The sequence below is a fragment of the Amblyomma mixtum genome, chromosome 7, assembly GCF_055824585.1.
Source record: "Amblyomma mixtum isolate Tamu chromosome 7, ASM5582458v1, whole genome shotgun sequence".
Taxonomy (NCBI): Eukaryota; Metazoa; Arthropoda; class Arachnida; order Ixodida; family Ixodidae; genus Amblyomma; species Amblyomma mixtum.
Window position 1 is genome coordinate 10494115 of NC_143018.1, and position 13958 is coordinate 10508072.

Genomic DNA, 13958 nt, shown 5'->3' on the forward strand with positions numbered 1-13958 from the left:
AAAAGTCTGAATGCATTTTTTGCAAATAATGCAGCTTTATGAAAATTTCTGAAGCAGAAAGCTAAGTGCCGGGTACACACAGAGGTTAAAAATTCAGACAACGTATGCATGCTATGCAAACATTACTGCACAATGCCCCGATGAAAAGCCTATGGTCCGCCAAAGGTCCGTGTCAATCCTTTATCACGAATGTTGCTCACTCAATAGTCCATATCATCTTTTGAGTAGCGTACGAAACTTTAAAAAAGTCTCACTGATGCACTAAGTGAAGACGTCTCACTGACACGTTTGGGGCCGTCTCTGCAGGTGAATGAAACCAAGACGCACGACTTTGACTGCTGCCTGACCGTTCCTCTCATGGCCTCTGCGGGCGACTCGGTCGAGCTCATCGTCAGCCGGCCAGCCTACGTCAATGGCAATTCGTCGCACCGCAACTACGAAGGCTCAGCATTTCACCCCTGGATCGACGACAACGACCGCGAAGATTGCTCCTCACCTCACGGGTCACGGCCAGGATCCCAAATACTGACCAAGACCCTGTGAATTGTCTCGCTGCAACCACCACAATAACTCGGAGAGACACACGAGCTAAGATAAGCAAGCAGAGAGGAAGTGGACCGACGTTCCGGTCCAAATCACAATGCAGGTTGTGAACTAACACGGGTACAGGGCTCGGAAATGCCAACCATGCATGCCAAGAGATGCACATGCTTGAGATAATCATTTCGTCTTCGTTTTCATCTTTGATGAAATAGGGTTTGTTTCTGTTCATAGTCGAAACACGGATGTTGAACAATAACCCTGCATTACATCTGCATTTATGTTCTTGAGGTTTAGTGATGCTTTAACTTATAAAGCTACCATTATGTACACATGGCTAATTCTAACTATGTTGAAAATGTTACTGCGCATGTTAGGATTGCAGATTTTATATGAATGCGAGCGAGTGGTGCAAGAAATACATTTTGCAGCAATACAACCATTCAGATGGCACCTCTAGAGGAGTGGATTTGTCGTCTTTTGCAGAGAAAAGATTGTAAAAGTCATTTCACAACCAATGACTAATGGCCAAACACAAGCATGCGAACGAAATGAGCAGACTGCTTCAAAAATATAAGAACCTCCAAATGAGTCAGATAGCTACTAAGCGTTTTCCACCATTTACAAATCATTGTCTCCAACTGTCTGACTATTTTTTACAATTCTACATCATTCTACCTACTCGATGTTTTTCAGCTCTCTATTAGCCATAGAGTTTCTTACTATTACCTAGAGGGAAAGCTGACAAGCCGTCTATGGGAGTTTGCATGGAGACCCCACGTGACCACCTCAGCCACCATGGGCGCTCAAAGCATCATGGGGCGGTGAGCTACTTGTTGCGGAACTGTAACTTTTGGCCAAAAAATAATTAAAAAATAAAGCTGTTTGATAGCTACAAACGTCCTAACATTCAATATCTTGTCTAATGATTGCAACAAATGAGCAGAAAAGCATTTAAGTGCAAAGTTTGCCTAAAATAAGACATGACTACCTTTCCTATTGGCCAAGTGATGAACACTAAAAAAACTAATATTTCGTAATTAACAGGCGCACTTTTAAAAGTAAATATGTTTTCAAAAAAAATGTTGTTGTTTAGATACTTTAAGAGGTTTTTTAATGGCATTTCGGAAGAGTAAAACCTTTTATTGGCGTCGTGTGTCGTCGCGTCTTCACTACTATGGCTTTTGCACACTGCGTTCGCGCGAAAGTCGTCTGCGCACACACGAACTACGTTTTCGGAATGAAACGCCTTAGTACTGCCACTCTGTGTTCCCGAAAAACTACGACTGTGCCGCAACAAGTAGCTCACCGCCCCATGATGCTTTGAGCGTCCATGTTGGCTGAAGTGCAGCGCCGCCAGCTTTCCCTCTAGGTAGTAGTAAGAAACTCTATGCTATTAGCGTGTATATAAAGAGTGATTAATTTGTTCAGCTTCAATGACAACAGCTAGTCACAAACCTGCAGCTCCCATTTTCACATTTAAGCATTACCAATTCATGAGTCCATGTAGGCAATCCCTCAGCTCTGCTATTTCCCAACACTGCTATGAGATGTCGCCACTTGTAGATGCTATGCTCAAACCAGTAGGAGCCACAAGTGAACAAAGCAGAGCTGGAAGGTACAAAGAAAAACTTTACGGCGCATTTCAGTAGAAATGCAGGTGGTTGTTCTGTTTTGGTGTCTACTCGAAGTGCCTTCGAACCTTGTCTCTCGAAAGACAAAGCGCTGCCATGTAGTGTTTAGAAGCAGTCCATGAGCTTTGCTGTACAGCAGTTTGGTTGTTCTCGAGTCTCAGGAAACATGACAATAAAAAAAGCATGTTGTTCGCAATGAAATGCACACAGCCGCTGCTCCTGGTCCTTTTATTTTATGAGCTACACTGCGGCACTGCTGGGTGTGAGAGAGAGAGCAGCTAAATGCCGCCATTTCAGTTAAATGAGTCACGTTTATCACTCTACCACAAGTACAACAGCACATAAGATGTTTGCAAAAAAAACGCACAACTGCACCTCTAGTCTTTCCCAGTACCTCGCATGGCGGTTTGGGAAAGCAGTCTAATGTAATTTACAGAAATACCCCAACTTTTCTATCTCAGGGCACCTGAAGAAAGACTTTCAGGCAAAGTAAGAAGCCAGTAAAGCAGCAACAAAGTTATCCTGATAGCACTTCATTCCAAGAATACCTGCCTAACTTAGTACATTAGATCCAACGAAGAGACCATTTACATAAAAGAACATTAAGCATGCACAATGTGATAGGTATCATTTGTACATCTGCTAATCAAACTTACTTGCAGGCTCTCTCTGAACACCTCTTTGGGGGGTGCCTCCATGCTCAAAATGACAGAATAACAAGGTGGCGTCTTGCATCGTGTGTGAAGTGGTGGGACTTGAACAGGTCGCTTTTGAAGAATGGTGTCAGGTTGGTGATGTTCAGCTGGTGGGCCTGAAAAAAAAAAAAAAAATTGTGGTACACTGAGTGAATAACAGCTCTGAATTTAGTACGCAGTGTAGATTTTGCCCCGTCGAACTTCCGGCCGAGAAAACTGCCAGCAGCTACAAATTTGCCTGCTGACACACACAAACAAAAAAAAGGCGAAATCTGTCACCTTTTTAAAGTCTATGTGAGCAGTTCCTTAAAAATACACTGTGTAGTGTGTCTAGAGTGGAATCTCGATAAGAATCCCTAGTGAAAAATGTTCACAGCATCCGAACACACCACCATTAAGTGCTCATGATGTGCACCATGTGACCGCGGACCGGCATTCGCGATGCAAGGGCAGTGTGTTGTGCTCACAGATGAGATTGCGGCTCTTGTGTTTGTAGCGCTCAGAACGTCCAAAGTACATTGCACGTCCATTAAACGTCCATTGTACAAAATGCACTATGGCCATGGAATTTTACAAATTTGTAAAGCACCGATACAGTCGCCGACTGATTTTTCGGACTCCAAAAATTCGGACATGCTCGATTATTCAGACTGCTTCGTGGCACCGCCACTCTCCCCATAGACCGTAATGTATAACAACTGCCAAAAGTTCGGACATCTTGCAGCCTCTCGTTTGATTTTTCGGACACTCCTTGGGCCAATTCGACCGGCAGCACTTGCCGCACCGACGCTCACCGGCGCGCGGTTCACTTCGCTCAACGCCATTTTTGTTTTGAACTGAGCCTCCTTGCTGCCCCGCGAGGTGGCGCTACTGCAAATTCCCGCTCATCATCATCGTTTCCGCATGGTTCGGTAGCGCGCCGCATGGTGGCGCGCCACACCAGTTCCGGCCGCAGCTTAGTAAGCCATCTCAAGGCAATCCAGGAGCCGCTTTGTTTGTTTATCCGGCAGCAAGCCCGCGAGAGCGCCGTGGTAGCACGCAGCACTGGAGATGCGATATTAGCCTAGGGCAGCTTACATCCGGCGTTTTGTCATCGAAAGGGGTCTGTTGAACCCCGAGTAGCAGTATCAAGACGTTTCGTTGAAGCGCGCGTGAGCATTGACTTATGCAACGCCAGGCCGGCGGCAGCAAGCCCGCGACAGCGCCGTGGTAGCACGCAGCGGTGCAGATGCGATGAGGCCCGACGGCTCTCGAAACGATGTGGGGGAGGAGGCAAGTAGAGGAGGTGGTGAAAGAAGGAACGGAGAAGAGGAGGAGGAGGAGAGGCGGCGTTGGGCGAGGAGACATATGCAACGCCAGCCCGGGATCAGCCAGTGCATGTAAATAAACGATTTCTTTCTCTTTTTTTTCTGAATTTGTTTTTTCGGACACCTGTTTATTCGGACATTTCCACGGTCCCCGCGAGGTCCGAATAAACGGTCGGCGACTGTATTCGTAACAACTGTGATTGCATCATCGAGATTCTGCTGCATATGGTGCATGATTGACACAAAGGAAGATTCAGGCAGTGCTCACTGCTTTTCTGGCCTACTTACATTCACAAAACTAAGAAGAAAATTCAGGAGATGAGATTGAGGCATTTCTTACCCACTGGAGTTTTGTATTCCCCACAAAATAAAGCGTAAAGGCTCTCGGGACATGCGGCAGAAAAACAGCGTACCTTCTCCTGCAAGTCCTTCTCGGAGATTTCAACCACATCTGGCTCGCTGCCGTAGCGACTGCGCATGAAGTTGATCTGCTCCTGCACCAGCTGCTTGAGCACAAACAGCAGCAGCTCGTTGTTGTCCTTCTTGTAGCACAGGTACCTCTGGAATGTCTGAGAAGTAGACCATGCCGCAGTTACAGCACTGCAAAGGTCTCGCACGTTTGGATGCCGACATGAAAACCCCAGTGAAAACAAATTTCTGAATCCCCACAGCCTCAGTGAACCTCCACATTATAACAAGATAAGATAAGATAAGATCGGCAAGTATAATGAGGCCTTTTGTAACACGAACATCACCCCAAGCACAAGCTCTTCTCACAGAAATGAAGTCCTTCTTCTCTTCAAAAAGTGCATAATTCTAGGTTCATAGCAAATGAGGTTCACTTCTGAAAAGTTACAGATCAAGATTAACAATGACACAAGAGTAGAAAAGTTACGACACGGATGACAAAAGACGACCGAAGTAACACCCAATATTTCTTTTTCCCGAAAATTGCAAAAAAAAAAGACCCAAGATTAGAACTACAATTCCCTTTCATGCAGTGACTGACCAGAACTGCTGAAGAAAATGAACATGTTATGACCAGTGATACGCAACAAAGGCAGCTAGGAAAACCGCATCACTAAGTGCAATTTCCTACAACCAGCTGGCGGGGATTCTGAGCAATCGGAGGGAATAGGATACTCGGAGAACTACAGAATGGGTTCAGAAGGGGTAGGCGGTTAGATGATAGCCTGTTCGTGCTTACCCAATGCATAGAAATAGCTAAGGCGGAAAATAGACCTCTGTTTTTAGCCTTTCTGGACATAAGCGGTGCATACGATAACGTGAACAGGGAACTCCTGTGGAGCATATTGAAAGATTTAGGCATCGGTCATGAGGTAATTGATTTTCTACAGGAAATCTACCGAGATAATGAAGTTGAAATTACATGGGAAGGGAAAAAAAGTACCACAACTGTGGGGGTGCACAAAGGATTAAGGCAAGGTTGTCCTCTATCACCGCTGCTGTTCATGCTTTACGTGATAAATATGGAACGAAGGCTAGAAGAAAGTAATCTGGGTTATAATCTATCGTACAGATTAGGCGGAAATGTAGTTGAGCAGCGACTCCCGGGTTTAATGTATGCGGACGATATTGTACTGTTAGCAGATAGCCAGGAAAATTTACAAACTTTGGTTAATTGCTGTGGAGACGAAGGAGACGCTCTAGGATTCAGTTTTAGCGCAACTAAATCAGGTGTGATGATTTTTAACGATACAACTGATCAGGTGCTTACAATACAAGGCCACGAAATACCCAAAGTGGCCAAATACAAATACCTCGGGATATTGCTAAACGAAGGGCAGATATACACGGAAAAGCATGAACAGGCTCTTAGGGCAAAAGGACGAAGAGACGCCGGGATAATGAAACATAGGGCATTATGGGGGTACAACAAATATGAAGTACTAAGAGGTATTTGGAAAGGAATAATGGTGCCGGGACTTACTTTCGGCAATGCAGTTCTGTGCTTAAGGGCAGAAGTTCAGTCGAGATTAGACGTAAATCAGAGAGCTGTTGGAAGATTAGCACTAGGTGCCCACGGCAAAACCAAAAAAGAGGCAGTACAAGGGGATATGGGCTGGGCATCGTTCGAGGCACGGGAAGCTAAGAGTAAAATACTGTATGAAGAACGCCTGAGGAAATTGGAAGATAACAGGTGGGCAGCTAAGGTATTTAAATATTTATACAGAAAGAACATTGACTCACAGTGGCGGAAAAGAACTAGAAAACTAACCAGTAAATATGCCGGTCATGAGGACGGAGAAAGAAAGAGCATTAAACGACAGGTTAAAAACGCGGAAGTTAAATATTGGATGAATTCAATGGAAAAGAAACATAGTGTAGAACTATATCGATTCTGGAAAAGGCAGATCAGGAAAGAATTTTTCTATGATAACTCAAGAGGCAGTGCCCTACTTTTTGAAGCTAGATCAGGGTGTCTTAGAACGCGCAGCTACAAAAAGAAATTTAACGAAGAAGATGACACATGTGCAGTGTGTGGTAGATCTGTGGAAACAATTGAACACCTCATAATCAAATGTGACGGTATCCATCCGGATGTCGATGCAGGCACAGTCACTCTTCCTGAGGCCCTAGGGTTTAAAGATAACAATGGTCATGTAAATAAATCTGCAGTGGAAGTCAACAAAAAGCGATTGGAGGATTGGTGGCTGAAAAGCAGAGATGTGGCATAAGGTTAGAATTGTAGGAAACCGTAGGCAAAGGTGATGGAGAATCTTAATGAGAATTGCCAACACAGTAAACAAAAAATAATAAAGAAAAGCTGAGCATGGTGGCAATTGCCACCACCCCGTTTCAAAGGGGGCGCTCCTATCCATCCATCCATCCATCCATCCATCCATCCATCCATCCATCCATCCATCCATCCATCCATCCATCCATCCATCCATCCATCCATCGGTGACACCTACAACCACAGAAAATGATCTGGCACCATAAAGGCAAAGGACTTGCCTACCTTTGCCATGCTCCGCATGACACTGTACTTCTGGGTGTTGATGAAGCTCTCGAGCATCACTCGAATCGCCATGTTCACATCCTCCTCCAGCACGTGCTCCCGCAGATGCATGCGTGCGTGTGCTTCCGCAAGGCGGATCATTGACTCGATGTGTCGGACTGTGATTGGCACACTGCCCGTGGCCTGCGAGAGAGCAGGGCCCAAGAGTGAATGAGCAGTGCCAAGCAATGCTAGTGTTTACCCTCTGCTACAAACTTCACAAGTGGACTCTGCACTAGAAATATAAAATGTTACCTCAAATTACTGCTGACTGAGACTTAAGCACAATATATCTGCACAAAAAGGTAAACCTCTTCAGAGAAGAGTAGACTTTCGCTTCTGAGTGTATGTAAGCAACTCCACATTACTTGAGAAGTACAGTCATGGACAAAAGTTTGCGGAGTGCGGATTTGCGGGGAGGTCAAGCATAGCAGATCACAGAAATACATAGGAACATGAGGAGACATGCGTGCTCCATCTGCTACAAAAATACAAGTTGCCTGTTCACTGAGGCAGCGGAGAAAAAATTTTTTCCCCGCAAATCCGCATCCCGCAATTTTCTGTCCATGAGTGTACTTGTAGCTGGGCTTGTTGATGCATATTTAGGAAAGACGTAGGAGTGCAAAAATAGGAACAAGGACGTAGTGAGGGAAGGCTCAATCCTTCCCTCACTATGTCCATGTTCGCACTTTTCCTAAATATCCATATTACATAATAAGGAAGGGAGCCAAGAAAAAAGAAAAGACCCCCCCCCCCCCCCCCCCCCCAAGAAAAAGAAACAGGAACTACAAAAATTCAGTTAAAAAAAAAAACTAAAACAAACAGTCACAACATTTACAAGCAAGCTATTCCACACTGTCACGCCAATATAATCAGAGTTTTTCAAGGAAACCAATGTCCCTTATAGTAGATAAGGAACAAGAAATATTCACAGTGGGTGCAGCTGGAACTCATCTGGTGGCATGCAAAGTAACAGTGGTAGGAGCTTAGAGAACTCTCGCACTGCACAAAGAAACTTAGCCACGACTAACTTTCTGCGATGAAAAATTTTAAATTCCGCACAGTGAGAACAAAAAATATGCAATATTCTGCGGTGGAGGGTGCGGTTGCGGCTCACGTGTTCATATCATCCGCAATGGGGTGAGGAGGGGTTGTTAGAAACATCAGAATTTCGAACCACTGCACACAAAGCACTTAAGCCAGGGCATTTTACGAATTCGCATCAACCGGGACCGTACCATCCAGATTCTACTGTACTCTGAACCTTCTTCAGCGCAACCAATATATAACAGCACCAGAGATGAACAGATTTTGAGTTTCATGGCACAACTTGCTTCAGTTCCATTCCATTCGCTGCCCAGAAGAGCCCACTGCCCTTCAGTGCTGCAGGGTGGGAAAGCGTGCTGCTCTCACCATGGACTCCCTCCGCAGCTCGCTGTACATGCGGGCCACTTTGTCCTGGTCCATCTGGTGGAGCTTGGGGTGCACCTTCTCGCGGGCGTACAGGATGTACTTCTGCAGCAGCTCCTGGGGAACCTTCTCGGGACCGGTGTCGGTGATTTCGTCACGCTGGCTCTGGCTGTCCTGTGAGCGAGCAGCGGAGAACAAGTCACACAGTTGGTGAACGACTGTGGCGAAACACACACCACACCCACATGCACACATAAAAGTGCCAACTTTCTGCACCACATTCAACACATTCAAAGGAAAGATATAATTCTCATACTTCATGTGTTAGTCTGCAAGACCACTGAAAACATACCACAAACGTAAAACATCTCGCACAGAGGCTGGTAAAGTTCACAAGTCCGTTAAAGGGGCACTTGCACCATCTCATTTTCATTTCATACTCAGTGAAAATCATTTCTACAACCCTTTCTGTCTATGCTGACGTTTGTAATAAACAACAGAAGACGACACATTTAGAGAGGAGAAAAACGCATTTGAAAATCTTCCTACCACCTGATTCGAACTTGTGACATCTGCATCCTAAAGAACGCTGTGATCACCGTTTTTTAGTGAATGGCAGCGTTGCCTAGCCTCTGGGATCCGTTCCTCCCCAAAAAGTGTTGAGGGCACTGCAGTTCACTTGCAAAATCAACCTGTATTTTATGTTTCGGTCTTTTCTAGCTTACAAATGCTCTGTTTTTGGTGAGTGGTCCCTTTGTGATAAGAATGCTGAAGTCTATCGATGCAGGTTGACTTTCAATTTATACTCAGTGGCCCTTGAATAAAAATGAGACAGATGGAGTGCCGATACACCCATACCCCAAAAGTACAATTCTTTCCACCTCAGTTGTTTCAAATGCAGCCCAATCCTTTTGCTTCCCAAGAAATACATATTCACTGAGCATTGTGCCCAACTGCACATGCTGCAGCAGGCAGAGAGCCACCCATTGCTTGTCTTCTTGCATCATAATCATGCCTAAAGGACTCCGTGATCGCCACTGGAAAGTGAATGGTGGTGTAACCTAGCCTCAGAGATCGGCCCACAAAGAAAATGAATTGAAGCACCACAGTTTCCTCGCAAAAACGGCCAGTGGCAGAGTTACCTCTACTTGATTTTTTTTTTTACCTTTCTCAGCTTACAAAAGCTTCATTTTGAATCGCAGTAGCATCCTTGTCATTAGAATACAGTAATCAATTGATGCAAGCCAACTTCAATTTGGCTTCGATGTCCCTTTAAATTAAATAGCCCAGATGGTATTTAAATGCATTAAAGCAAAACTGCAACAGACCTGCTCCATCGAGTCATCCGCGTCATCTGGACTGTTCCCACTGGGGTGGTGGCGGATGTGGCTGTCAACAACAAACCGGGCCAGCTTTTCATCCTAAGTGTGGAAGAAACAAAGAACGGTGTGAATGACATTTTGCCAGGATCGGAAATTGTAGTTTCTCAAGCAGACAGATCCCAATAAGCGCATCTGAAATGATAAACATCCAAGAAAAAGCTAGATATCACAACCGTAATGACAGCAATTGTGGAACACGGTAAGTAGGCAAGTACTACTAAGCAAGATTGTCGCAGCTTCCTTTTCTGAAATATCAACTTCAGCTTTACAGGCCCAAACTGGTTCCCTGTCAAGCCATTTGCTTATCTTGCTGAAAGCATCTTTATTCTTGAGACTGAATAACACACAGCTGCTGGCAGAAAATCTGAGCCCTCTCACCTGAACGGGGTCCACCTGATCCCTCACAACACAGAGGACATCGAACCTAGACAGGACGGGCTCTGTCAAATCAACCTGAAGAAAAGAAAAAAAAACATAATGCAGATTTCACATGCTAATTAAACACTGTAATGACTGATTGCATGGCAAATGAAAACTCCACTGATGACCCTCAAGAGACTACAATCTGCTCATCAATCAAATACTGAAAATGAATCACCCTGTCAACGTTTGAATGAACATGCATGCCAACAAAGCAGGAGAAAATGCCATGCTCTTTTGATAGTATACATCAGGAAGCTAAAGTACAGTCAGCCAAAGTAGAAAATTACACTTAACTCATAGTACTACACTTGGTTACAGCAAGCTTTCATTAAACTGCTGCACTCTGCACCAAAGAAACCAAAAAGTTAAAGCTGAAAGCGTTCAGCATTGCCTCAAAACTTGGCAAACTACCCAGGCAACACTGACTACATCTGCGCAATTCTACGAAGAGGAAGCCTTGAATACTACGTACGTTTTCAGAAAAGGTCAAGGATGGGTCGTAGCGGCCCCCAATGGGGTTGGCCGCAGCAATGACTGCGCAACGTGCTTGGAGGGACGTCACAATGCCCGCCTTGGAGATGGAAATGCTTTGCTGCTCCATGGCTTCGTGGATGCTCGTCCGGTCCGCATCATTCATCTGCAACACAGTTTCATTCCAGTACGTTAGAAGCTTGCAGACTATTCTGCATTTATTGGAGTGAAGAAGCAACAGTAACAGCTATAGAACTGTCCCTATTGCTGCTTCTCTCACTCTTTAAATGTCGTCCCACAACTAGATGGTACAAATCCCGTAGCAAAGCGAAGGACTAGGTCTGCTGCACTTTAAGCAGCTAGTTAGCCCCTGATGCTGCTCCCAGTTTAAGAGGAAAAGGAAGGTCTTAAAATTTTCTTATATTTATCAACATATTTTGCTGAAACTGAGTATGCATGTATTTTGAATATACATTTAGATTTCAAATATCTCACCCGGAAGGAAATACATGTCAAAATAACACATCCTAACTAGGTTATGAATTACGGGCCTTTTTGGCAATTCCCCAGAAAAAAAAAAAAGCTTTTATAAAAATAAGCAGAGATTTGCAAAGGCCCACCACACATCCTAAAGCTAACGAAATGCCTATAAAGTCATTTTGTTGGTCATAAATAAATAACAAGGTTGGAAAGAAAACACAATGTAAGCAATGTGGCAGTAATAAACCCAGCTCTACTTAACTGCAACTCTATCATGTTAAAAGGAAAAAAGGAAAGCTTTAGGATGTACCTTTGGAAAGGTCTACACTCCTTAAAAAAATATTTTTTTTTTTTTTACTAAGAAATTAACACAAAGCCCCAATTGGGATGCCATTTTGCCATATATTTCTTTCCAGGTGAGATATTTGAAATAACATTCTATGATACAACGGCATGCCAAGTTCAAGCAAGTTCCAGCAATAAAAACAAGTTTTTAAGGCCCTTATCCCCCTTTAACCAATAAGTTTTGGAAAATCGTGGAAAGGACAGGAACGAAGAGAAGAAACAAACAAGTGCCATTTGTGAGAACACGTGGCAAGAATATGCAGAGGTTAAAACATAACCCTAAAACCATCACATCACATAAAGAAATGATGAACCGATCCCAAGAAGAAACGTGTTTCCAATTTCACACGGCCAGCTGTAAAATCAGACCCCTGCCAATGGCTACGGACCTTGTCGAATTCGTCGATGAGGCAGACGCCCTTGTCAGCCAGGACCAGAGCACCGGCCTCAAGCGTCCACTCGCGAGTGACGGGACTGCGCTGGACGTACGCCGTCAGACCCACGGCCGAGGCACCCTGGCCCGTGGCAAAGACGGCTCTCGGCGCAATCTGCTGCACATACTTCAGGAACTGCGACTTGGCTGTGCCAGGATCACCACAGACGAGGACGTTGATGTCACCACGGACTCTATGCTTCTGACCTGCAACGACAAGAAATTGCAAATTGCGGGCTTTAATGTTTTGAAGCGAAGTATTGCCAATGAGGGACACCGTAGAGTAGGGCTCCTGATTAACTTAAAACCTCTGGGGTTTTTGCCCAGACATCACATAGAACATGGGCATCTTGCAGTTCACCTGCATCGAAAGACGATCGCCGTGACTGGGATTCTATCCCGCAGTCTTGGGATCAGTAGCCGAACACTGAAGTTACCAAGCAAACACGGTGGGTAGCAATGAAAAACGGAGGCAAGAAAAGTGACTCACTTTCACCCCATGAAAACAATCAGGTGCCACTGGGGCAGCTAGTTCTCAACAAAGTACCCACTGATTAGAACTTGAGCAGGCTACGATTTCAAGCAACCCTTACACCTTTGAAATTGCACCTTCTCCAATGCCTGTCCATTCTATGAAAACTTCAGAAACTGACAGTTTGCGACATTGGAGATTATGAAGGAAGTGAAGGAAGGGTGCTAGACTCCAAGGCAATGTGGTAAACTATCTGATGAGTGGACTGGTTAGCTAGTAAAACAAAAAAGGGGACACAACAGCCACACACCCAAAGAAGATAGTACCAGCAAAATGCAGAGTTCATTTCTTACTTCAGTGTTCATTGTAACAGCTCTAACAATTACTGTAGCTCTTCAGAAAACTGAAACATTCCTGATGCTAGCACAACCTCATGTTGCAAGAACATCTCATGCTGACAGAATGATAGCACCACACGTCTGCATGAAGCCTCTCAAAAGAACACATGGAACACATTCTTACTCTGTTTACATGTTAATCCCAAACAAGGCGTGATCTGCTATGCACACCGCAAGCGAATCATGTCAATGCACAAAAGAAACAATAGAAATAGGCTCAGTTCCCGAGACCCGCCAACTTTCGGAACTTCAAAACAGACAAAGATAGGAGTAAAATAAAGACAGGGTGCTCACCGGGATTCTTTGCCTCTCCACCAAACAGGGAAAGTGCGAGGGCCCTCTTGATTTCTTCATGGCCATAGATTGAGGGACCAATGCTGGCAATAATCTACAAGAGGTTGGTTGCATGCAGCAAGGAAAAAAACCAGAATCAACCACAAGCGTGGAGATATGCTGAAGGGGAGCAGCTAGCCATCAAAAAGTGCAAACTTGCAACCTTGAGGCCTGCATGCATTCTTGTAAACTGACAGTACACATTTTATTCTCAGAATTTGTGCTCTACTTTATGTGACTTTGCAGTAAGGATGTGCCCAAATTGTACATCCACAAACATGTATGAGGTAACATACCATTTGCGGCCACTGTATCCCCGCAAACTTCTTAATCTCATCCGCCCACCTAATTTCCTGCCGTCCCCTGCTAAGTTTGCCTCCTCTTGGAATCCACTCTGCTACCCAAGGATCTTGCCTTCACATTACATGCCCTACCCAAGCCCATTTCTTCCTCTTGATTTCAACTAGGATGTCATTAACCCGCATTTGTTCCCTCACCCACTCCACCCTCTTCTGATCTCTTAATGTTACACCTATAATTTTTCTTTCCATAGCTCGCTGTGTAGTCCTTAACTTAAGCTGGACCCTCCTTGTTAGCCTCCACGTTTCTGCCC

The 13958-nt window shown here is 44.7% G+C and overlaps 2 protein-coding genes across 7 annotated transcripts in view; one reads left to right on the forward strand and one right to left on the reverse strand.

The window, feature by feature from the left end:
* Positions 1-2379, forward strand: part of Grip (Glutamate receptor interacting protein) — a 130746-nt gene extending 128367 nt beyond the window's left edge. For all 6 annotated transcript variants that reach the window (XM_089551669.1, XM_089551671.1, XM_089551670.1 and 3 more), the window contains one exon: positions 307-2379. In XM_089551669.1, coding sequence (XP_089407795.1) covers positions 307-543 — 237 coding nt within the window. In that variant the 3' untranslated portion in view covers positions 544-2379. The remainder of the gene's footprint in view (positions 1-306) is intronic.
* The window catches only part of Mcm2 (DNA replication licensing factor Mcm2), a 34359-nt gene that overhangs the window by 9683 nt on the left and 10718 nt on the right, over positions 1-13958 (reverse strand). The window contains exons 10-18 of the mRNA XM_089551675.1: positions 13307-13400; positions 12099-12349; positions 10886-11050; positions 10369-10443; positions 9937-10029; positions 8612-8782; positions 7160-7342; positions 4590-4745; positions 2831-2985 (exon numbers count right to left, since the gene is read on the reverse strand). Of these exons, the coding sequence (XP_089407801.1) occupies positions 2875-2985; positions 4590-4745; positions 7160-7342; positions 8612-8782; positions 9937-10029; positions 10369-10443; positions 10886-11050; positions 12099-12349; positions 13307-13400 (1299 nt within the window). The 3' untranslated portion in view covers positions 2831-2874. The remainder of the gene's footprint in view (positions 1-2830; positions 2986-4589; positions 4746-7159; positions 7343-8611; positions 8783-9936; positions 10030-10368; positions 10444-10885; positions 11051-12098; positions 12350-13306; positions 13401-13958) is intronic.